This window comes from Leucopleurus acutus (assembly GCF_964270905.1).
Source record: "Leucopleurus acutus genome assembly, chromosome: 5".
Classification (NCBI taxonomy): domain Eukaryota; kingdom Metazoa; phylum Chordata; class Mammalia; order Artiodactyla; family Delphinidae; genus Leucopleurus; species Leucopleurus acutus.
Window position 1 is genome coordinate 141941849 of NC_139147.1, and position 26326 is coordinate 141968174.

Consider the following 26326-nt stretch of genomic DNA (forward strand, 5'->3'; position numbering starts at 1 on the left):
AAACACATAGTATTCACACACACAGAATGATAAAACAGATGTGGCAACATGTTAACAGTTGGTGAATCGGGGTGAAGGGTATATGGGAGTTCTCTGTACCACTTCCACTTTTTGGTAAAGCTGAGATTAAAATCAAATAAAAAGGAATTTATAGGTTTGCCTTAGCAGATCTTCCAGGAAAACACACAACTCACTCAAACTTGGAAGACATGATGGTCTCCTGCCACCAATTTTCTTTTTCCAATTCAACGCTTAAAAACACAAACCAGGCCTTGGAGCAACTAAGCCCGTGCGCCACAACTACTGAGTCTGCACTCTAGAGCCCGCGAGCCACAACTACTGAGCCCGTGTGCCACAACTACTGAAGCCCACGTGCCTAAAGCCCGTGCTCCACAACAAGAGAAGCCACCACATGAGAGGCCCACGCACCGCAACGAAGAGTAGCCCCCGCTCGCCGTAACTAGGGAGAGCCTGCGCAGAGCAACAAACACCCAATGCAACCAAAAATGAATAAAGATTAATGAATTAAAAAAAAAGAAAAACAAGACTTCCCTGGTGGTGCAGTGATTAAGAATCCGCCTGCCCATGCAGGAGATATGGGTTCCATCCCTGGTCCAGGAAGATCCCACATGCCACGGACCAACTAAGCCCGTGAGCCACAACTACTGAGCCCGCGTGCCTAGATCCTGGGCTCTGCAACAAGAGAAGCCCCCGCTTGTGGCAACTAAAGCCCGCGTGCAGCAACGAAGACCCAACGCAGCCCAAAATAAATAAAATAAAAAAATAAAATAAAAAAACAAAAACCAGAAACCAACCCCAAAACTAAGCAGATCTGGTGGTGATCATTTTGAGACGTACAGAAATATTGAATCACTAAGCTGTACACCAGGAACTGACATAGTGTTGTAGGTCAATTATACTTCAAAAACAAACCAAAACACTCATAGAAAAACAGATCAGATTTTCTGTTACCAGATGCTGGGTGGGGGGGGCGGAAGGGGGAGGGGGAATTGGATGAAGGTGGTCAAAAGGTATAAACTTCCAGTTATAAGATAAATAAGCACTAGGGACGTCATGTACAACATGGTAAGTATAATTAACACTGTTGTACGTTATGGAGAGCAAATCCTAAGAGTTCTCATCACAAAGAAAAATATTTTTTCTATTTCTTTAATTTTCTCTCTGTAAGGGATGATGGATGTTCATTAAACTTACTGTTTAATGTGAAACAGTGTGAAACAGGTCATCCTTTCACAATGTATGTAAGTCAAAATGTTATGCCTTAAACTTATACAGTGCTGTATGTCAATTATATCTCGATAAAACTGGAAGAACAAAAATTGAAAAGTAAGCCAATTTGCAATAAAACAAGAAGCCAAGCTCAATAGCCTTTGATTCATCTGAGAAAAGTGTGTCAGATTGATTAGTGTTATTTTCTTACTTTTTAGTGGTGAGCACCACTATTCTTAATATTCTTCATTCTTAAAGGCTTATACTCTTTTTCTTTTCTTTTTTTTTTTTTTTTGTGGTATGCGGGCCTCTCACTGTTGTGGCCTCTCCTGTTGCAGAGCACAGGCTCCGGACGCGCAGGCTCAGTGGCCATGGCTCACGGGCCCAGCCGCTCCGCGGCATGTGGGATCTTCCCGGACCGGGGCACGAGCCCGTGTCCCCTGCATCGGCAGGTGGACTCTCAACCACTGTGCCACCAGGGAAGCCCTAAAGGCTTATATTCTTAATATTGCAAAATACTTTAAAACATCGTAAGAATAAGCATTTCTTTCCTTTATTTGTGGAAGAAATGAGACTCAAACATAGAATGATCACTTCAAAAGGAAGTTAAGAATGAGCATATCATGTGTAACCAGAAAGGGATAACAAGAAAGGAGTATCCCTAGGTCCGGCCATAAATATGAAATGAGATGAACCCATTTCAGATAACTGTTTCCTTGGCAACGCAGTCAATTGAAAGTCCTGCAAAAATTAACATGTATTTTTTTCCCTCCCTTAAAGGGCAGGAGCTTCTTTTACTTACATAGTTTTGACCTTTAGTTTTGTATCTTAGGCGTATTATAAGACGTTTTTTCCAGAGCTGGGCAAACAGAGCCAAATAAGTATCTTTTCATTAGTTCTGAGGCTTGGCTTACGATCATATGGCCTTTGTAGCTGCATATTGTGGGGCAACTGTGAGGAGGGTAGTTGGGGTAAAACCTGCCACTCACTGAATATTGCCATCTGGACTAATAAACCATCAGCCCACATGCAATGTTGTCACTCACGCTGAGTGAGTTCACAGTAGAGCTAATTGAGTTAAGTAGTCATATTGGCAATAGAGTTCTGTATTTTATTTTATTTATTTTTTTTGATGTGGATCATTTTTAAAGTCTTTATTGAATTGGTTACACTATTGCTTCTGTTTTATGTTTTGGTTTTTTGGTCTTGAGGCATGTGGGATCTTAGCTCACCCACCAGGGATCGAACCCCCATCCCCTGCATTGGGAGGCAAAGTCTTAACCACTGGACCACCAGGGAAGTCCCCAGTTCTATATTTTAAGAGGCAGTAAAGTTGAACGATGTCAAGTCTCTTGTATAAGTCAATACTGACAAATGCCCTGAGGATAGTGGTTCAACAGAGGCAATGGTTCTGTCTCAGCCGATGCCATAGAGGATGGCTCTGGACCACGGAGGATTCCCGACTCTCTTTCCCAAAGCCCTGCTGGTTCTGGATTTCTGGTATCTTTGCAGTGTGGGTAGAGGAACAATCCAAGTCAAAGAGGCTGGATTGGTCCAGGACCAAGACTAATCTCTAAAGACAGCTCATCCTGAGCATCACACAGGTGATAAGTGCAGGTGAAACGGTCCCCAGGAGACCTGCCTTGTCTGCGATGGTGCTACCAGAGGTTGCTCTTGGCATGGATTTTCTGCTTCTCTGGGGTTTTCAAATCCCAAAGCCTCTGCCCTGCAGAGGTAAGGATAGAGGGTAGAACTGGTCACCAACACCTTCGGGAAGAGAAGTTTATGATGGAACATGGGTACGTTCTCAGAAACTGAAGGGGGAAGAAGCCTAGACTTACTAAAGAACTGAGAATAACCTGAAGCCTCCTCTGTTCCTGGGGAAAGCTGGCCCAGGGTTCAGTAAGAACACTGAAAGAGGCAGTAGAAGACGACTAATTCTGCAATTTATCCTGGAGCTGGTGCTATGTTTTCATGATGATCATAGCTTAGGTTTTGGGGGCCAGTACTGTATTTTGCTCTATTTTTCCCACAGGGGGAAATATGGTTATTGTATTGGAGAAATACTTTATTTTATTTTTGCCATTATTTTGTATTTATTTTTATTTACTTTTTTTTTTTTTTTTTGCTGTGCTGCTTGGCTTGTGGGATCTTAGTTCCCCAACCAGGGATTGAATCCAGGCCACGGCAATGAAAGCCCAGAATCCTAACCACTAGGCAAACAGGGAACTCTCTACTTTTTTTCATTTTAATTTTTTAAATTTTAAAATATTTGATTGGATTATAGTTGATTTACAATGTTGAGTTAGTTTCAGGTGTACAGCAAAGTGATTCAGTTATACATATACATAGATTCATTCTTTTTCAGATTCTTTTCCCATTTACAGAATATTGAGCAGAGTTTCCTGTGCTCTACAGTAGGGCCTTGTTGGTTATCTATTTTATATATAGTCGTGTGTGTGTTAATACCAAACTCCCAATTTAACCCTCCCCACCACGTTTCCCCTTTGGTAACAAGTTTGTTTTTGAAATCTGTGAGTCTGTTTCTGTTTTGTAAATATGTTCATTTATATCATTAAAAAAATAGATTCCACATATGAGTGATATCATATATTTGTCTGTCTGACTTACTTCACTTAGTATGATCATCTCTAGGTCCATCCATGGTGCTGCACATGGCATTATTTCATTCTTCTTTATGACTGAGTAATATTCCATTGGATATATGTACCACATCTTCTTTATCTATTCCTCCGTGGATGGACATTTAGGACGGAATGTAGGTTGATGTCCTTGGTTTCTCTGTGGCCAACTAATCTCTGATTACAGTATTTGTTGGAGAGAATTAGGGATCTGTCCATAGTTCAATAACTGGAAAGTGTCAGAGCCAAGAGGCAAACCATGATCTTCTGTTCTAAACAGTCCCTATGCGCCTATTACGTGCTGAGCGACGTCCCTAAGACTCAGTGCAGTAGGCCAGCTGTGTAACAGGAGGATTCTCAGAATGGTTTTTTTTTTTCAGCTTTACTGAGGTATAACTGACAAATAAAATTGCAAGATATTTAAAACATACATTGTGATGATTTGCTGTATTTATCAAATCATATGTATATTTGTGTGTATGTGTGAACATCAGTCTTGGAATATCTTGATAGCCAGTGATCAGTATGCCATTCACACCTTTGTCTAAATGTGACTGGAACCTCTTTGTATTTTCATCCTGTGTTCCGGGCCAGCTCCTGGCCAGCAGTGAGGCGGTGACGTTTGTTTGCAGGGCGCCATGTCTGTGGTAAATACCACTCCTACTGCACAGTGCACAACCTGACAACCTGTACAGTGCTGCATGGGAGACCTGCTCTTTATTTTCTCTCTCTCACCCGTTTCCCTGTGATCCTCAGCCCTCTCATGGCCTCCTCCCTTTCCCACTCCTTCTATTGCCTTTACTGGATCCTGTTGAGGAGGAAAGGAATCGGATTCAATTCTCCACTTGGAGATACTAGTGACTTGATAAGATATCCAGCCAGGAGGTTTGCATTTTGAAAGACCACAGAGAAAGGGCCATGATGGAATTACAGGCACTCAGGGCAACCCGTGCAGGAAGGGAAGGACTTTGAATTCCAGTGGTCACCTCTGATAATTTTGTATGCTTGACTCTCCCAATAGTTATCTTTCCAACTTCAGTGCAAGGTCAGCAAGTTAACCTCCCACGTTGACCCAGATTTCATCTGAAAACTACCTGTTGGGATTATCACAGGATTCGGCTGTTGTGTCTCTTCCCCCTGCTTCCATTATATTCCTGGCTTTAAAAACTTCAATCCTGTTAGCATCAACTTAGTGGTTATTCTCACGTGGGCGTTCTATATCCCTAATATCCTATCTGCTTCTCATAATGTTTCTAAGCTTCATGATGAGAAGATAACTCTTACTTATTGAGCGCTCACGGTGTTCTGTGAAATCACCTAAGCTTCTTTCTTTCCACAATTCGACGAGAGAGGCGAGACCCCCTTTTACAGATGAGGAAACAGCCTCAGGCAGGCTAAGTGACTTGCCCAAGGTTAAACGGCTGGTACGTGGCTGTGCGAGACTTTGACCTTAGACTGTAAAACTAGGTATGTGCTGAGCCCCACTGCTCCGTCCTGGCTGGTCTAACTGCCCCACATGTTCGCCTCGTGTAGACCAGCATCTTCTCCAAGGTTTTAGATTTCTTCCTTAGGGTTCCTGGAATTCTCTCGCCCTTTTGTGCTATAAAAGTATGAATGGTAAAGAGCTCTGATGTCTGAGCCAGGCTGCCTGGTGCAAATTTCATTTCAGCTCCTTCATACTTTTCTTGGTTTCTTGTTTAATTTTTTCAACTTTTTAAAGAGTCTGAAAAATACCTTGGTTGTTGCTATCGATTCTCTTCTCGGTTGTTTATGCCTCTCCTCTGGCTGTGTATGTGACGGTTTGTTCTGCTTTTCCTCATTTACGTTTAGCTAGTTCGTCAATGCATTTCAAGGTCCAAAAGGATAACAAAACCTGGAGAAAGAGGGCTCCAGGCTTTCCTGTAACAGACGCTGCAAAATTGGCCTCGAAAAGCCCATGCTCTCCCACCGCTCGACGCTGCATCTCAATGAAAACTGCAGTTGGGTGGAACAGAGCTTTGAATTTCAGAGGTTTGTCTTCCTTTGACGTGGCTGTTCCCAGTTTCCCTCCCCTCCAGTCGAGCCGATGACTTTTCTTTCTTTCCTTTTCTTTGTTTTTCACATTATAATGTGTTTTGATTATCTCAAAGGGTGAGTGATATAGGTCCCCTTGCAAAAAGTCTAGGCAATCAATAAGAAATCCTTATACAATCATGTGAGTTTTACTCTGCATTATATATCTTATTACACTTCAGAAAACACCAAGAGGTCCCAGGAGTTGTTTTGTCATCCTCACAACGTTGGTGAGTGGATTCTCCACAGATGAAGTGGCCTGGGCTTTCTTTTCTAGCCCTTCTCTTTCTGTCTGCCCTGGGCTACTGATGGGTGCGCTTCCCTGCCTTTGAAGTATCACATCTCAGAGCTCTCTGGCACGTGCCAGAAGCTGGTGGAGAGCACCTACTCCCATGTTGATGACTGAGGCTCCCCGATGCCCTCGAGGTGTGTGAATCACACCGGTGCTCTCTGCTGGAACCACGCTTCCTGATGGATGGGGAGAAGGGACAGAGAGGAGAGTGGAAGTGGATGGAGCAGATGGTCTACTGGTGGGAGGGCTAAAGCTTTTTAATCCCCGACCTTCTAAAACACTCATTTACCTGAAGATGTCCTTGTATTTTACTTAAGGACAAAGAGAGCCATCACGTGTTTGAAAATGTGACTAACTTGAAGGATTATAATGCACACCATAACTTGACTTCACGTCTCTCATTTTTAGAACACTCTGTTATTTTGGTAAGTGAGGATTATACATCATTTGAAAGGGTCATCATTGATTTGGTTCACTTTTTTCCTCCTTCTGAAGAGCTTGTGTTCATAGTCTGCCCCTTTGCGGACATAAGAAATTGCTTTAAAAAGTGCTTTAACGTGTCTACATCTTGGGGACTGGTTTAACAAATTATATCTATAAGCAAGGATAATCTATAGCCAATAAAAGTCAGGATTCAGGAGGATATTTAATGACAAGGGAACATGTTCATGATATACTGTTAAGCCTTAACAGCTGGTTAAAAATGGTATGCCTAGTATGATTCCAAGTTTGTAAGACATAGATATGCACAGAGAAACAGACTGAACTATAATAAAGATTTTAATATCCTTGGAGGATGGAATTACAAACGATCTCTAAAAGTCATTTTTGTTGAACTTTTGGGAAAATTTTACTTTTCGTACATGGGGGGCTTTTTACAGTGAGAGAAAGTAACTTCCTAGTAAAATTCTTTTGACTATGTTTTCTTGCCTTTCTGGGTATCTGAGATTCAATTCTCTTGATACTAAACACAGAATGGACCTACAGAGAAAATTCAGTGAGCTCACCAGATTGCTATCTTTTTTTCCGATGCAACCCTGGAAATGGGTCATTCCCTGCCTTGTTTCTTCCACCAGGTTCCAGTGTTTCAGGAAAGTCCCTGATTGACATCAAGGGCAAACATCCAGGCTGGAGGTCTGACTGTTTGGGTTCAGCAGGGCTGACAAGATCCAGCTACAGGGGTGCGTGCATCTGTCCAGGACCCATCCTTGTGGGGCTGGTGGGACCTGTGGTTCCCAGAGAGAAGCTCGGGAGGGTGTGAGAGGGCTGAGGGGAGAAGCCTTGTAAGAACTTGGAGGAAGAGCTGGGCTCCAGCCAAACAGAGTGGGACTCTCAGAAGGGTTCAAGTCCCAGAGGGATGTTACTGGGCAGAGTGATTGAGCAGAACACCCGGGTGGCAATTAAAAGAAGCCAGGCCTAAAGGGAGGACCCATCAAGAATGGAGAGACTCAGGTGGCTCCCCAAGGTGCGCTCAAGGAAAGGAATTAAAACGCACATTCCCTGAGTGTCCACTAGGTGGCAGACACTTTCCTTTACTGGTACTAAGAGCTTGTCCATATTCTCAGGCACTTCCTGATGCTCAAGTCTCAAGAAATGCTCAGAGGGCTGGTTAAAATACAGATTCCTGGGCCCCTTTCCAGAGCTTCCAGCTCAGTAGTCTGGGGCCCGAGATTCTGCATTTCTAAGGGGTCCAAGTGCTGCTAGTGCCACTGGTTGGAGAGCTGGGAGCATCATCTCAGACTCTGGGAAGGGAGGAGGTGGGCGGGGAGCAGGGTGTGGTCCTCACCGTTGAGCGATTAGCTCACATTGTGACAAAAACTCTAAGGCAGCAGTGTGGCTGGGGGAGGGGAACAGGGTCACTTGCTTCTGGCTGGAAATAGCCTCTGGCACTAGAGCAGATTTGAATTGTGGGATATGCAGCAGAATGTCAGGGCTCCAGGGCTCTCATTTCATTTAAATGTGTTACCAATTAATTTTCTTACAATGGTTATAGCACATAGGAGCACTCGTACATGCAGATTAAAATAAAAGCAGTATTCAGATCAAAATGAAAAAGAAGGCATTCAGTACCTACCAAAAATAAGCCTAGAGAAAAACATTAAGAATACTACAAAGGGAGAAAACATTAAGAATACTACAAAGGGAGAATACTACAAAGGGACTTCCTTGGGGGCGCAGCGGTTAAGAATCCGGCTGCCAATGCAGGGTTTGAGCCCTGGTCCGGGAAGATCCCACATGCCGCGGAGCAACTAAGTCCGTTCGCCACAGCTACTGAGCCTGCGCTCTAGAGCCCACGAGCTGCAACTACTGAGCCCGCGAGCCACAACTACTGAGCCCACGTGCCACAACTACTGAAGCCCACATACCTAGAGCCCCTGCTCCACAACAAGGCCCCGCTCGCCACAGCTAGAGAAAGCCTGCACGCAGCAATGAAGACCCAACACAGGCAAAAATAAATTTAAAAAAAGAAAAGAAAAGTAAAAGAATACTGCAAAGCATAAATCAGTAAATCTCGAATAATTTACAAAATATCCCATCCACGATGGCCCAACCCTTGGTTCTGCTGCACCAGATTTTTATACAGAGCCCTGTGTGACCGACCAAGTGAGTCTGACAATATCCAACCAGACTCTACCCTGTTCAGTGAGATGGATCCACTGATCATGCCTTTGAACGCCAGTGGCGATGCTATTTGGCTATGACTGTTTCTAAAGCTTCTTCTCGGTTTCTGTACTTGCATCAGTAGAACCGGGTAGGAAGTAATAGTTTGCAGAAGGGTACCCAACCACAAACCATTGTGCTGTACAGTGGAAGCTAACACAACATTGTAAAGCAACTATACTCCAATAAAAATTAATTAAAAAACACACACACACACACTCAGAGGCACATTGGTCTAGACTGGCTAGATCACTGATTTGGGAGATGGGCTTTTGCAGAACTTCAAACAGCCCATGTGTTCTTATGGCTCCTTCACTGCAGATTCTTTCTGTATCTTTAAGGGTCATTTGGTTCTCATCAATTCCATTTGGAGTCCTTGAAATGGGGGTACCTGGATGGATTTTTGGCCCTGCTGCTATTTCTTCAAGGATATGAAGGACAATCTCCTGCACGTAGTAGGCACTTAATAAACACAGATGGGACGCAGGCAGGGAATGGTAGCCCAGGAAAGAGATACCAAGCACGCTTGCAGGCTAGACAGAGAGAGCCAGGAACTCAATGCCCAACCTGGATGGATGTCAAAATAGAGCTCTTCTCACAGATCCTGTGAGGAGGTGGCCGGCCAGCCGAGGAGATGGAGAGGACCCAACTCAGAAAAGAAAAGCAACCACTCCAGCTGTGTCCCTGGCCTCACCACCACCTCATCAAATACAGGTGTCCATTGGGAACGAGTGAAATTCAGTTTACGGTTTTGGCCATGACGGTAGGCTTCCTCAGCATCTTCATGCTGAACCAAGGCGTTGCTTCACGTCCATGCCAGTGTGAACCCTGGCTGTTGCTCTGGAAACTACGGGAGCGTTTACCTCAGTTGCGTTCCTTTTAAAACTAGAATCTGGAGGGAAGCCTTTCATTTACTAATTTAAGTATATTTTCCTAGTCAACAATTCTCCACCTTGCAGCAAAAGAGAGCTGAATGGATGCGAAACGGATGGTCAAATCTAAACCCCCTGCGACGTCACGCTGCAGCCCACACCCACCTGTCCTGGTCTCCTTCTTCATCCCTCACCGGGCACTCAGCGCAGCCCAAGGCATTTATGTGATTTAATGATGCAGAGCTGATCATAACGGTCACAGCAAGAATGAAGCTGCCGCTTAGAGAGCACTATGGGAGATATTGTGCTAACGCGCTTACATCCATTATCTTCAATTCTATCAACAATCACGTAGGTTTGCTCAAGGACAGAAAGCGGAAAGGCTGAGATTCTAGCCCAAATATGGCAGACTCAAAAATCTGTGATCTTAATCACTGTATTTACAACACTTAGGGTCTTGGATCCAAATAGAAACTCTTTCCTTTTGCTTTTAAGGTTTACCAACAAACTGGAAACTGGACAGCGTTGCAAACTCTACGCATCCAAGGCCAAGATTTCTCACAAATGATGGAGATGGACCCATGAATGAATGAATGAATGAATATGGGTACCAATTAGGAATAAGTCACATTCAGTTTGTGAGGTCCTTAGATCATGAGGACACTGCCGTTTCCTGTAAACCAAGGCATTTCCCTGTGAACCAAGGACTGATGTGGTGTTGACGCCAGCTCCTAAAATCTGAAGACACAACCTGGTTACAAGTTCTAAGACTAACTCTCAATTGCATTTCAAACAAGTGGGCACATACACACAGAGACACCTGTTTTATATCCTGACTTTTTTGGAAAAACTTATTTTGCTCTTTTTCTAAATATCCCTTTCAATTTCTCAAATCTCCTAAATAATAAAGATGAGAGACAGTTCAAACACAAATCTTCCCCAAGAGAACATGTGTGGTTTTGACTGTATTGAAATCAGAGCTCATACCACTATTTTATTATTTGTTTAGATAATCCTATTTTCATCTGAAACAATCCACACACCCAACTTCACAGGTCACTTAGCTTCTGAAGTGTTTTCAGAAAAGTTAAAGGACCAGCAGTTTTTTGAGAGGGATGAATATGATCATGTTTTATGTTCAAGTTAGAACACTTTGCAAAAGTCCTTCATGGCTCATATATGAGTCTTCACAAACTTTCATTAATATATCTTGGTATGTGATTGGCAGATTTTCAGATACACGATTTAAAACTTTATCATGCTAACACAACATTGTAAATCAACTACACTTCCATAAAAAAATAACTTGATCGTGAGTCAAAGTCCTTAAAGAAAATGGAAAAAGACCTTATTTTTAAAAATGCTGAATTGAAAAAGAGTGGGAGGTCACATGAACTTGGACATTTAAAGACACAAATTGATTTAAGAAGCAAAGATTTTGGGAAGCCCTAAGACCATAAAGCGATCAACACAAAGACATCTGTCAGGGTGGAGGTGACCGAGGTAAAGACCAGTTAAATCTAATGCAATCAGAAACTTAGGCCAGTTTAACATCTTTTTATGAGGTGACAACCCCCTAACACCATAATCTCGCCTTTCAGGATGATGACACAGGACTTAACGAGTAAAAGAAAACAACTTCAAACCTCTCTCTTGAACATGAATTGTCTATTTAGGTTAAAGGTAGACTTTGAGATCCCATTAGCTACTGGCACAATTGGGAAAAGTCATGTACACACACACACACACACACACACACACACACACACACAAACACATGCTTCAAAGCAAGTAGTTATGTAACAATATCAATGTCTGTTTCTACTTAGCTTCGAAAACAGAAGTGAAGCCAAAACTAACAACCCTCCTGCTAATTAGAGAAAGAAAAATGTCTTCTCCCCAAGTGCCCCAACATGAAACTGAAATTAACTGCTTTCCTTTGGAACCCACTTATTTTATGCTTCCCAGAAGATATGGGGATAAAGAAACTTTGGAAGAGAGCAGCTGGGGAAAACACATGGACACCATACGTGGATTCAGTGGAAACAGAGCACACACTTAAGAGAAAATTCTTTTCCTTGTGGCAACTGGGGTCTAATAAAAATCTGGTTACCTTTACATTTCTTCTCTTCCGTTTGGAAGGTCTGGGCGTTAGGGACGCTCTGATCGTTCACATCGTCGTGGTCCAGATGGAATATGGAGCTGGTCCAGGTGGCCTGGATGAGATGCCGGGGCGACTGTTCATTCTTCAATGCGCTGCGCCTCTCTGGGGGGCTCTTCCTGTGCAGGCAGGCTTCAGACATTCCCACAAGCTTCCACTCCTGCTTGCCGTGGGGACAAGGCTTCGGCTTGTCCCAGGCTGGAAGGCCATTTTCTGGAGGGTTGAAAAACACGAGATGACGAGCTTTGGCATTGTCAGGACGGGGCTGAGATGGAGAGGTTTGGAAGGCAAGTGCTTCCTCGGTTCTTTGGGGCTGACAGCATTCGCACACCCCTCCCCTTGACAGTGGTCATAAGATGCAGAGGGTGTCAGCCTCGGGCATGGAGCCACCGGCGCTGGATTGCCTGTCGGAGTAATCAACACATTCCCCCGATTTTACTGCCTACAAAGATGTCAGCTCCTCCGTGGGAAGGCTGCCCTTTCGCCAGCCCTGCTCCCAACAGCGATGGCCCAGGAGCAAGTGGACACCAATTTATGTCACTGCTTAGATGACCATTTGAGGTCTCGAGGGTCAGGGCTGGCCGTGGACACTTTTCAGAGCCTCAGGACATAAAACGTCCAGGATTCGGCCTTATTTGACTTGGGTGTTATCACAGGCTGACCTGAGGGGCACCCTGTTGCTTAAGAGGGACGTGCCACGTGGCTACGTGAGAGTGACAACTCTGTTCTCCCTGTCACCTTCCACTCCCGACAGCCTGACACAAAGGGCTGGCTCTTCCAAGAGAAACTGTGTCGATGGTTTCAATGTTGTCCCAAACAGGCGAGGAGATCAGATGAACCGAGCAGATCATGCTTTATTTGTGGGGTAAATTAAGAGCCCTAATGATAGAATGAAAAGCCACATGTCTCTTGCGTTGAGATACAGGCAGTTATGGTTTATGTATATGATGTTGTTTTCTCTATTCAATTTATAGGGACTTGAAGGTCTGCCCTCTAGAGAATGGGGAACAATAGAACAATATAATGAAAACGTTCTCACACTAACCTTCGCTGGTGGCCAATATTACCTCCTTGAATATCTTACTGAATACAGCTATAAAGTAGAGAGTAAAAAGGAGTATGCTAATATATATAATTTGTAGATGCAGTCACATTAAAAAACATAATCCATCTGGTCACCCATATTTCCAGAAATTCGTAGGCTACTGTCTGTCAAAATGAGAAAAAAATATAGAGTTCTACTTTTAAAGTGATTATAGACAGTGATGGAAAGACTAATCGATAAGTGAATTTCTTTTATGCTGAAAGGGCCAAAGGACCGTGAATATCCATATCAGAGAGACAAGTCCATCCTGGTCTGTGCATAGTACTGGGAATTTAAAGCTGCTGTTCAGACACTGAAAATGAATTTTAAATTACTTAATGCAAGGGTTAAACACGCTTTCGCTTTTCACAAGCCCCCTTTGTAAAGCTACTAGATGCCTTCAGAGATGTTGGTTAGGGGTGGTTTCTCTAAAGGTGTCATCTGTTCTCAGCCCCTTTTGGAAGTTGCATTTACCTTTCCTGGTCTTGGGGTTACTGTGTGGAAACCCCGATACCCATCCACTTTATTTCTAGTACAGGAGAAGACTGTGAACAACTAGAGCAAGATAGCAATAATCGACGCGTGATTTCTGTCACAGTCAATGGAAATACTGCAGCATGAAATACCCTAACTTGGCCAGTAACCAATGATCCCCTTTAAACAAAATCGTACAACACGTTTGGATGTAATATTTGCTCTTATTCAGAGAAGAGCCCTGAAAATTCACTCTATGCAAAGGGCTGTGCTAGGCATTGTGGGAGGGGAGTGAACTAGACCTGGGTTCTTTCTCCTCAGTTTCTAGGGCGTTATTCAATGCATGGTAAATCCAAAAGGTCTGGACTCCAGCATGCCAGCTCCTGTTGCAATTACAGGCACTTAGTCTCACTTTCCATGAAAAGAAAAAAATAGCTTAGGATCTTGGGAGATTGTATGGCATTTCAGATGAAACGTATCTGTGTGGAATCCTTTCAAGGACCCAGTATCCATGAGGGTTTGAGGTTTTCATGAGCTAGGACTTCCCTGGCAGTCCAGTGGTTAAGACTACGTGCTTCCACTGCAGGGGGCAAAGGTTCGATTCCAGGTGCGGGAACTAAGATTCCACATGTCACGCGGTGTGGCCAAAAAAAAAAAAAGTTTTTCACGAGCTAAATATAAAGCCACTGAATGCAAGGGTTAACTTTGCAAAAAGAGTTTCATTTCGTTTTTACAGAAGTGAAAAGCCTTCTCACCCATGCATGTTTCTATGATGTCTACTCAATTGTCACGGACTCTAATTCCTTGGGAAATTGCACCGTGTAATGCTCCATTTTATTTTTATTTTTTTAAATTTATTTTTGGTTGTGTTGGGTCTTCGTTGCTGCGTGCAGGCTTTCTCTAGTTGTGACGGCGAGCGGGGGCTACTCTTCGTTGCGGTGAGTGGGCTTCTCATTGCGGTGACTTCCCTTGTTGCGGAGCACGGGCTCTAGGTGCATGGGCTTCAGTAGTTGTGGCACGCGGGCTCTAGAGCACAGGCTCAGTAGTTGTGGCTCACGGGCTCTAGAGCGCAGGCTCAGTAGTTGTGGCGCACGGGCTTAGTTGCTCCGCGGCATGTGGGATCTTCCCAGACCAGGGCTTCCTGAATTGGCAGGCGGATTCTTAACCACTGCGCCACCAGGGAAGTCCCTAATGCTCCACTTCAAGTAATGTTAAAGTTATCACAGTTTTTTGTAGCACCTCCAACATTTGATTTTTCTGCAGAAATTCTTAAAATGTGGTATTAATTCCCCTGCACAGAAATTAAGAAATACAGCCAAACTGGGTAGCCACTGCTCCCTAGTGAAGGGAGCTAGTCAACATGCGTGGATGAGAGATGATGGAAGGGACCCCACCCAAGGGGACATTCCTCCCTAAAGCATAGCCCATTAAAGTTTGCTCAGCACGTCCCCTGGGCCAGCAAGAGCAGGAATTTCTTCTAAGCAAGTGAGGTTATTTTTGCGGGGAGGCAGGGGATAGGATTGCCTTCCATTTTCCTAAGAAAAGAGTCCGAGGTGGTTTGGGAAAAGGGCTCCATTCGTGAGAGGCGTTTACGAGCTCGTAATTACTGTCCGTAATTACATTCATGATAATGATATTCTGTTGCTTAACTGGCAGGTTTATTGTTGGGGCACTGCCGGCACATCTGGGCCTAAGAAGCCCTGGTTGGGTCATGGGAAAGCTTGAGGGATTTACTTAAGGAGGATTCTTGATTATCTTCCCAAGAAGAGAAGGGCATACATGATTCCTATTCCATTCCCAAGGAGGGATGAGACACGATTCCAGGCTCCTTCAATTCTGCCTGCCGAGGATGCTGTGAACTGTGTTATTTATTTATTTATTAATGGATTGGTTGAGATTTCAATGCTCCAATTTTATAAACAAAAATTTAGGTTATTTAATATTAAAGCAGAGACAAAAAGTTTTAACATTGTTTTAATCAAGTAACATAGCTGTTTGAAACAGGAAATTTTAAGACAGTTGAATAGAGCAAAGGGAAAGATTATGAGGATAGCCACTCTGAATAAATCCCTTACTATATGCATTTGAATTCCACTGTAAGTTTGGCACTAGACTGAACACTGGCCTAAGACAAAATTTTCTCTTTAGTGTTTAGAAGCCCTGAACGTTTTCCTTCAGATTTAAAAGAAGAAAAAGAGAAAAAAAAAAAAAAAGGAAGAAAGAAAAAGGGAAAAAACCCTCTATAACAGAACCTCCTTAGCTTGATAATGGATATGCTGCATGCAACTTCATACCCGCTAAAGAATTTCAGAAAATGGCAAAAAATTTAAAACCTAGGTGGGATGTGAATTTGCAAAAACCTCTTCTCTTTGGTGTGACAAAGCTCATTCCCTCCTGGTAGGTATATGGCTCTCCTTCAATCTCATCAAAATCTATCAGAAAAGGCAGCTGGAGACCAATTTGTACCTGGCCAGTAAGATTGCTAGGGTTTAATTTCTTACAATATCAAGCTAACAAGGTTTTATTATACCAAATGTTTGTAGAGTTTCAATGTGAAAAAAACTTACATACATTTTGAACTGTGTTATTTCCATGTTTGCTTGGCAATGGTGGTTTTCAGGGATTTCCTGCTATTTCTGTATCCTTTGCTTCCCCCAAACCTCAAACCAATGAGATATTTCTTTTTAGAAGGATTAAAATCTCAAGACTACATCCGTGAATCTCAAATTTTGGTAAATATCAGTCATGTGAGGCGCTATTAAAGATGGCAGGAGGGGGCTTCCCTGGTGGCGCAGTGGTTGAGAGTCCGCCTGCCGATGCAGGGGACGCGGGTTCGTGCCCCGGTCCGGGAGGATCCCACATGCCGCGGAGCGGCTGCGCCCGTGAGCCATGGCCGCTGAGCCTGCGCGTCCGGAGCCTGTGCTCCGCAACGGGAGAGGCCACAGCAGTGAGAGGCCCGCGTACCGCAAAAAAAAAAAAAAAAAAAAAAAAAAAAAAAAAAAAAAAAAAAAAAGATGGCAGGATACCAGGCTTATTGAAATAGGATGGGGCCTGGGCATTTGTATATTTACCAAGTTCTACAGATGGTTCTGATACCCAGTAGAGATTGAGATCCACAGGGTTAAGAAAATCTAAGGTAAGAAAACAAATTATTGGCAGATATCGGATAAGGGTGCAGTTCCCTTCTCAGACTGGAAGGTTTTACACGCCCTGGACTAAATTCGCATTATAATTAAAACATTCATCAATTGTTTTGGGATCCACTGCTTGAAGCACTGAAAGTCAGATGTTAACTGGAGTTATCTTGTAGATTGCAGGTATGGATGTGAGTAAATATTCAGTCAAAAAGCCTGTTGTTCTGAGGAATATCTGGGACACAAATGTGCACAGTAGTAGAAATACATTTTTTTTTTAAAAGGGAGATTCTGGAAATGACCATATCTTATTATTCGCATGAAGAATGAATTCTTTAATGGACCCCAGTTAACAGATGGCTTTTAATATTTCATAGTCTAGACATCGACAATTAATTTGTCAGTTATGATGCAGATTAATAAATAAGTAGAATCAAAGGAAAGAACTAGATAGGGGCATGTGAACTGCTACTAAAATAACTAGACACACATTGACCTGTGTGTCTCGAGGGCGTCTAGATTTGAATGATTGCATCTGTGTTAGATGACCATAATTCTAGTGGCTCGAATGACCCAGCATTGACCTAAAGGGTTCTTTTGCAAAAAGAAACAAACATAAATCCTATGAACAGAACTGCCTACGTCCTATCTCTGGAAATTTCATTAAAGATAATGGAAAATAAACCTGTCCATCAAAAAAGGAGAATTGTATGAAAATATGCAAGTATTTCAGGACATGAAAGCAAGCTTACACCTCAGAAAAGTGCTAAGGCAAAGGAAATGGAATTATGACAAAGTGCTCAGGAAGGGTCTGCTGAGTACGCTGGGGTTTCATGGCCCCAATTACGATTGTGGAGTTTGCATTAAAAGGCCATCAGTATGAGGCACTGAGACCCACGAACCATATCCTGTGTTCAGCGGATGTATATATACTACGCTTTGCCAACCCAGTGAGTGTGTAGAATTATCGTCGTAGAGCATCAGGCCACTAAGTATGATGTCTCTGATTTCCGCTTAAATTTTTGACTCCAACCCGTAAGTTCAGCCTTGTGGGATTCTCAGACACATCACCTGACTTTTATTTGTGGAGTCACGTAGAACAGGAGACTCGTATTTTGCTGAGCATTTACTATGGGCCAGGTATAGAGCTAGACACTTTGATTCGCCTCCACGAACATCCCGGAAGTACACAGTGTTCTACTGCTTGATTGAGCCCCCACTCCCGTGGCTCTGCCCCCTGTTCTCTGTCCTCTGGACATGTGGGCTTCAAACCTGGGAAGCTCATTCCCACCACAGGGTCTTTGCAGAAGCTCTTCCCTGTGCCTGGACTGCCCCCTTCCCGACCCTTATACAACCACCCCCTGTTGTACCAAGAAACCCACGAGGATCCAACTGCCTCCCCCTTTTACAAGAAGGTTAGATTTCCCCTGATGCAGAACCTCTCAGGGTTGCATTTCTCCAGGAAGGTAAGTGAAAATGAAAAACCTTGGTGGAGGGAGGCAGGGAGGGGGCTGGAAGATCGGCGTCCCAACCCTTCGGTGGAGTGGTCGATGGGTCTAATCTTGGAAGATCACTTCCTGTCCCTAAGTCTCAGATTTTCCATTTGCAAAAGGGCAATATAATATTGCTCCTGGGATTTTTCTAAGGTTCAAATGAAATGATGTATGTGGATGTATTTAGTAATTAAGTGCTCTTCAGGTGTACACAGTGCTGTAACCACCTAATCTATATTGTGTACATGACCATATGTATCTCTTTCTATCCAAAGGGAAAAAATACTATTAATAAAACAATGTGTTACCTTTCCTAATAAGATATTCTATGTTCAGTGGATATGGGTACCTTACCTTTACTCTCAACACCATGACCATCATCAACACCGCTACCATCACCATCTGGTCCTCAACAGAACGTGTGTGTAGGTGAGGTTGTTTTTGATGACCTCCCACTTCCTGTTCACCCCCTTTTGATCGTCTCTCCCTCCTCCCAAGTCCTTGCTATTCTCATGCAGTCCTCTGGGTGCTCAGTCACCACTGTGGGAGAATCCCCTACTCAAAGATCTCTTAGTGACCTTGGGGAAGTCACTTCTCTTCTCTGTACTTTAGTTTCCTCACCTGCAACGTGGGAACATTCTATTGCTGTGATGATTAAATAAGTTCGTACATAAAAAGGTCTCGGAACAGTGCATGGCACATTGTAAACAGTAAATGTCCGCTCTTTACTCACACACTCAAATCATCTCTTTCCTTTGCCCCATCCTCCAAACTCAAGTCTTTTCTAAACGTGATTCTCAAAGAACATCTCCAGAAGAAAGAAGTTTGACAAATGACTTCACACCACTAGCTTAAAGGCTTGGAACCTGGGATGAGTCACCCCTCTCAGCAGAAGTTGTGATTTAAAGAGGATGCTTGAAGAGTGTAGGACCGTAGCCCAGGAATGACTGCCTCAAGCTGGATGTCTGATGACCGTGCAAGGCAGGTGGGAGAGACGTTTTGGCGAAGTAGGCATTTCCGTTCAGGCTCCTGACTATCTCATACCCGGCTTGCTTGGCTTGGTGGGTCAAGCAACCTAATAGTGAGGACACAGGTTTGATCCCTATTCACCTTTCAAGACCTGGCTCATTGTTTAAGCTGTTCTTGAACCAATCCATCCACCCTCAAACTTCCATAGTTCCAAAAAGTATCTCCCTTCCTCTGCATGCTACTTTGTACCTCGTGATATAACCATTTATATACATGTATAATTTTCTCTTTTTCTTTTGTGGTTACACTTACATTGCCTAGCACAATGTCAATGAATAACAATTAATATTTCTTGTTCCCTAATAACTGATAATTGCAAAGAGAAAATTGCTACCTAAGCACAGACTCTGCCTATTTTCTTATCCAGAAGCCACTGGTTAGTCACAAGGTGGATTCATTACTATTAAAACCAATTCAGTGCGATTTTCTATCACCAACGGTATTATCGTCCCCAAACTGCAGGTGAAAATGGAAGCTCTTCTGCTCTTTTAGAGGCAGGACAGGATAGTGGATAAGACTATGGGCTCAGCTAGTCAAGGTTCAGATTCTGGCTCTGCCACTTATTAGCTGTGTGACTTTGAGAAAACTGGACCTGTCTCTGGAATATCTGTCCTGTTTGTCCTGCCTCCTCTGCAAGGGCAAGAACTTATCACGGCCTCCTTGTGTGTCAGTGGCATCCCCACATTCTTCCTCCTTTACTGGACCCTAGTCAATTTATCCATCTCTCAAATCCCACAGCTCTAAGCACAGTGTCTTAACATGACAGGACCTCAATAAATGTTATTTGGAAATAACTGAATGTAATCTAGGCGGGTCAGAAAACGCCTGAAGCCGAAACAGAGCACACACAGACTCTTATCTATCCAGGAATTTCTACCCACAGAACAGTAATGTGTTCTGTGCGAGACAAGTCAGCCAGACCGCTCAGCGTGAGCAGCGAAGGTGGCCCCGCCAGGGACAGATGCTGGGGCACAGGCTGCGGGGTGCTCTGTGCTCAGAGAAGACAGAAAGGGCAGCCGGGTGACTCTGTTCCTCCCACTGCCAGGCTGGGTGATCTCGATGCTTTTACTCTGGCGTTTGTACCCCATGAGTGCTCTGCCCAAGCCACAGGCGTAGCCCACTGTTTGCTTCCCAGGCCGCGTGTGTGGCCGAGCTCCACAGACGTGCCGCTGTGTGGCTGGTGAGTCTCAGGGCCGTCCTCTCAGGCCCCCTGACCCGGCACAGCACCCCGGGTCTAGTAGCATCTGGGAGGGGGTGGGCCGGCCACGAGAGGATGGGCTGTGGGCTTGTCTCCTGGTGCCTTCGGATCTGCCCAGGGTGGCGTTCTTTACCTGGCCTGGAAATCCTCAAGAGTGACCTGAAGCTGTACGGCCTTGGGCACCATTTACTTCCATTTATGAAGGCCTCGGCGGGTGGCGCTTCCCCAGAGGAAGCCACGAGACTTTTAATTTTGGAATATTTGGGCAAGAAATGGAGAGTTCTCTGAATTAGACAAAAATCAAATTGTTGACTATTTTTAAAGGATATTCACTATTACTACTTTCAGGAATGGTCAGGGAAGGTGACACAACTTTGCTGAGTAACCTGGGGTGAAAATACCTCACGGGGTGGGTGTGAAGGTGACAAGAAGCAACATACGTACGAGGCCTAGCTTTGAGCAGAAATGCAAGCGCTGGCAGGGCTCCCTTCCTATTTTCCTACTAATGATTATGGAGATCAAAGCCACCGTTCCCAGTGGGTGGGATTACACAGATACTAGGAAGCTCCCAGGGCAGGGTGGACAGTGTCCACACAGCCTCTCTTACTATGCCAGCCTGTGGTGAGTTCCTCTCCTTTTGAAACACATTCGTTGTTTGTTCTAAAAACATGCAATCGTGTACTGTTTCTGAGATCTCACTGATATATATTCGTATTCCCAATATAAAGACTTGGCTAGCCCTGGAGGTTGGGACCAGAGACTACCTTGATATTCTCTACAATTTAAACCTGCAAAATGGAATGAAATGCTCTGACCATTGTAAGGCACACGAGGGAATGGGTCACAGCTGAGGATAGGGCCTTCCAGGCCCCTGGCTTCTAGAGGACTTGTGGCTAGGGAGAATAAGGAAGGAAGGAAACCATGTATATTATTGTGTACAAGGTATTTACATGCATAATAATAGTAATAATGCTGGTGTAAGCAGCTTTGGGCAGGAAAGAGCACTTTGCGGGAAGGAGCTCTCTGCAGGAGGTCCCTTTTGTCTTGTCACCTTTATCCTGTCACCAACCTTAAACCAGGTGCCCCACGCTCTACTCATCTCTGGCCCAAGCACACTTTTCAAATCTTTGGATCACACAATACGCTGCTTAACCTGTTGGTTCTTTCTTTAGATCAAAGAAGTAGAACTGAAGAATAAGTAATTAACAGACCACCAGATCTCTTCCCCAGCTTCCCCTTCAGTCACCTCAAGAACGAACAGCATCTAAAGAAAGATCACAAGATGACAAGCCTGAACGCAGTGGGAGACTACGAGTCTGACCTCCTACCTCAATGATTAACTGAGATTACTTCCCCTTTTCCCTTTAAAAACTTTCATGGCCAAGTAGTATCTTTGGAGTTGGTTTTGGGACACAAGTCCACCTTCTCCCCAGATTGCTGGCTTTGTGATTAAAAGCAACATTTTCTGTTTCTACCAACCCTTGCCTCTTGAGTACTGATTTTCGAGCTGGGAGCAGCTAGACCTGAGTTTGGTTACACTGATAAAATGTACTGAGCACTTACTATATGCCAGGTTACTAGATTGGGCTCCATAAATACAAATTACAGTTCACTGAGCACCTACTGTGTGCCAGGTAACCTCCTAAGTGTTTTTCATACATCATCTCATTTATATGCATAGCAATATCAAGAAATAGGTATTGTGTCTGTCATTTAAACCAGTGAGGAAATAAGGGTGGAGGCGAGTTAACTGACTCCTGTGTTTCTGTTTAGGATGGGTTACAATGCACAATAATTATTAGTTCCCCGTTACATTTGTGAGTTCCTTAACAGCTGGGACCATGGCTTGTTTAGCTGCTTATCCAGCACACAGCACTGGGGTCTGGTCCACTGAATGCTCTTTGCCTGGACTGAAACTGAACTGAATGGGTGGCTCTCCCCATCTCCATCCCTCTCCTCCACAGCCCAGTGGGAGCATCCTTCTCCCCTCTGTGCTTGTTCTGTTTTCCTGTGGCTCAGCTAAGCGTCCTTTCCTATGGCCCCTACACACTTTCCCCCAAACTTCTCTTCCTTTATTTCCTCCCCTTTCCAAGTGCTACGTGTCTGTGGCTATCTCAAGATCTGGAGCAGAGGTCTCTAAAGAAACTGGGCGCTGGGGTTTGAGAAACAAATCATGACATTTTATTTGAAAATTGAGAAAGAAAAGTTTTTATTAACACTGCATGGATGTACGTACAGAATGAATGAATGAATGAATGAATGAATGAAATACTGAGGTGGGGGTAATGTGCTCAAACATCCCAGTCAGGGCTTACTCATCAGCTGCTTCACTCCTGAAATTTTATAAACAAGATTGCTGAGGCCCTTGTTCAGCCTTTGTCTGTTTACCTGAAACGTGTCCTCAGAAATATCGTCTTGTAGGCAAAGTCTTGCAAAATTAGCCTCTTTGTTCAGATAGGCTGCTTTCCATTGCTGTGTGGTTTTGGTTTTCTTTTCCTGAGCACTTGCCTATTAATTTGCCCTTTTGTTGAGCCTGGCCTTCTCTGCCCTTGCATGCAGGCGAATTTAAGTTTGCTATCACAGCGGTTTTCTCTTGTTTCTCTGGCAGTGATCCTCGGTCCATTAAGTGAGTGAGATCTGGGAACTGCTAAGACAGAAACAAATCTTTTCCTTATCTGGCTGGTCTCACTTCTCCAGTTTTCCTGCCTATTCCACTAGGCAATCACTATCTCCATGAAAAACAATCAACATAGCCATAGAAATCTCAAATAAGGATTCTGAAACTAGAAACTACAATGATCATCTCTTGGTAAGTTAAAACCATTAAACATTTTTACAAGTGTGTGTGTTTAGAACCTTTAAATGGGATGCACATTCATCTCTTTTAAAGTTTAGCTTGAAACAAAGTTAAAAACCAAGCAACAAAACAACCTGTGTTCAAAGACGACGGGGGAAACTCCACTTGGAGTTTCACCCCATGAAAACGTGGCAGTATTTACCCACACGGGAACAAGCTGAATGCTGGAACACTGACCACAGGCCCCAAAGACTGGGAAAGGACTTTCTAGTGAACACAATGGAATCCTCCTTTGGGAATGGTCATTGGTTTTCCATAATTCATACCGAATTTAATCAGAGAATCCTCAGGTCGGATGACTCAAACTTGGAGGTAATTACTCTAATGGCCACAGAGATTCCATTTAGGATATTAAAAAGGCTACAGCTGTTGCAGAAACATTCCTATTAAAGAGCCACAAATGCACAGTAAAGGGAACAGATGTTTGTTGCCGGGATTAGATTTCTCCTGTGCGAAAGTTCAGGTCTTAGTGTTGATTCTTGTTGCCAGTCTGAACCCACAGTTTTGAAAAAAAACATAGGTCGCCTGTAAGCTCGGCCCCATTTTATGTTCCCAAACTTGAAATACACCTTCCACAAGTAGGAAAGAATGTGAATCTTTTCTAACTTTGGAACCTAGGACCGGGACATAATTTGTGGATCAAGAACAAATTTTGAGATTTACCATTTATCAACTAAAAAGACAAAATATGGCTTGGGTAATGAGAACAATTTTGTACATCACACTTCAAAGGAGTCTTATTACTTGGCAGCAAAACACAAATTCTGTCAATGAAATTACACACACTCAGGGCTTAACAAACTGGACAAACATATATGCTGGTGTTAAAAAAATAAAGTCACATACAAGCCTACAGAGGTCCCTTCCTCTGGGTTTTCATAGAATCTCACGACCGTTTTTCCAGATATTGCTTTGTGCAAAGGGGTAACTAGGAGCGAGATCTCGGCAGATATGCCCTTCATTTACAGAGGAAATATTTCAATCTGGAGAAGGACTGCCCATCTCCAACCTGCCTGCCCCCCAGCGAGGGCCAGGCGTGCCCCATGGCCCCTCCTCCATCTCAAATGGCTTGTGAATGTCTAAGAGGTCTTATTACTCTCCCGTAGTCTGAGGACCCACAGAATCAGCGTCACCGGGAACTTGTTAGAAATGTGGGATGCTGGCCCCAGAACGGATGAATCAGAATCTGCTTTTAAACCAGATCCTCAAGGAATTCACGTGCACACTGATGTCTAAGACACTCTGTTCTAGGGCACAGTCTCCATACAAAGTAGACAGGATTTGTTAAACGTGTGGCTTAGCCAGTTTAAACTTTGGTGGGATTTTTAATATTTACTGCAGAGAGAGATGATTTTCCTATCCAGAAATCAGAGAGGAAAGTAGTATTTGATGGGCTGCAGGTTAGGGAAAGTAAAGGGACGTGCCTTTATTATTTTTTTAAATTTAATTTTATTTATTTTATACAGTAGGTTCTTATTAGTTATCCATTTCATACACATCAGGGTATACATGTCAATCCCAATCACCCAATTCATCCCACCCCCCTGCCCCGCCACTCTCCCCCCTTGGTGTCCACATGTTTGTCCTCTACATCTGTGTCTCTATTTCTGCCCTGCAAACCGGTTCATCTGTACCATTTTTCTAGGTTCCACATATATGCGTTAACATACCATATTTGTTTTTCTCTTTCTGACTTGCTTCTCTCTGTATGAGAGTCTCTAGATCCATCCACGTCTCTACAAATGACCCAATTTCGGGGACGTGCCTTTAATGCCTTTATTTCCTAAATGGTTAGTTGGTAACTTTGCTTCATGAAATGGAAAAATCCAAACACAAAGATTTCCGATTATAATTTCCTTTCCTTTCATTTCATTTCCTCTCTAGAGATATCCAGCAAAATAATAAAAGTAATAGCTAACATTGAATGTAGGCTTACTAGATGCCAGGCACCCATTCTGAGATTAAATGTAAGATTTAATTTTCACAATATTCTGTGAGGCAGCAAGATTATCCTCAGGTTTTAGATGAGGGAACTGGTGCACAGAGAGGCTTAGCAACAAACTCAAGATCACACAGTGAGTAAGGGACAGAGTCAGGATCCAAACCCGAGGAGGTCTAGCTGACCACGCCACACCTCTCCCTGTTATGGGAAACCAACAGCAAATGACTTAGGTGACCATCTCAGGCAGAAGAACTAAATCCTGTGGCCTGAAACACGGAGTTAGAGGTTTGAAATAAAGACACTAAAGCTCAGAGAGGTCACGTTCGTGCTGCAAGTCACCAGATGAGGGAAGTGCTGGGGTGGGTCTTCTGATTTTTCATCCTATGATCTTTTAATTCAAAACATACTTTTTTTTTTTTTTTTTGGTATACAACAAGGATTTATCGCTCAATCTCAACACTTTCAAATTCTGACATTTTCACTCTGTACCTCAAACATTAGGAGCTGTTTTTCTAATTAAGACTTTTGTCTTCCAGTAAATCTACCAAACCACAAGACAGCTCTGCAGGGCATGATTCTCATTCCCACACTGATTTTTTCAAAGGGCTAATGTTTATGATAGTACCGGCTCTGCCTCCAAGTGGCCAAAAATCTTAGAAAGAAAACAAAAACGAACCACCGAGGTAAGGAAGAACTGACTTGTGTCCTAGCTGCCCATCTCAAAGGTTAAAGGGCCACCTGATGGTTTAGAACTGACAACGGGACAATTTCATTTGGAGTTTATGATATTGAGAGGTAGCCCTTTTAGAAGGTCTCCCGGGTGCCAGGAACGGTGCACACAGTGCTTTATTTACTCATTAGAACGACGCTGTGAAGGAGATGGTGTTATGAGCCCCGTTTCATGGATGAGGAAACGCTGGCCGAGACAGCTAAAGATATTGTCCAAAGTTACAGACAGTAAACGGGGAGCTCTTCTCATACTCCCTAGGTTACATTCTGCAGGTGAGGCAATGGTAGCCCAGAGAAGAAAAACATTTGCCCACAGTCACGAATTTAGTTAAAGGGCAGTGCTGTGCTTGGAATCTTCCTCCAGAGGGGCCAAGCTTGGCTTGATGGCAAATGGGAAATCCTAGGGAATGACAGTGGACCGTCTCAGCGTACATATTGCTTTGAGAGAGGTTCATCTAGCTCCTCAGGAAACATGG

The 26326-nt window shown here is 43.7% G+C and overlaps 1 protein-coding gene across 15 annotated transcripts in view; it reads right to left on the minus strand.

Moving 5' to 3' along the window:
- THRB (thyroid hormone receptor beta) overlaps positions 1-26326 on the minus strand; it is a 393807-nt gene that overhangs the window by 61299 nt on the left and 306182 nt on the right. For 14 of the 15 annotated variants that reach the window (XM_082840489.1, XM_082840498.1, XM_082840499.1 and 11 more), the window contains one exon: positions 11863-12123. The exons of the other annotated variant lie outside the window; for it this stretch is intronic. In XM_082840489.1, coding sequence (XP_082696615.1) covers positions 11863-12123 — 261 coding nt within the window. The remainder of the gene's footprint in view (positions 1-11862; positions 12124-26326) is intronic. 15 annotated transcript variants of the gene reach the window in all.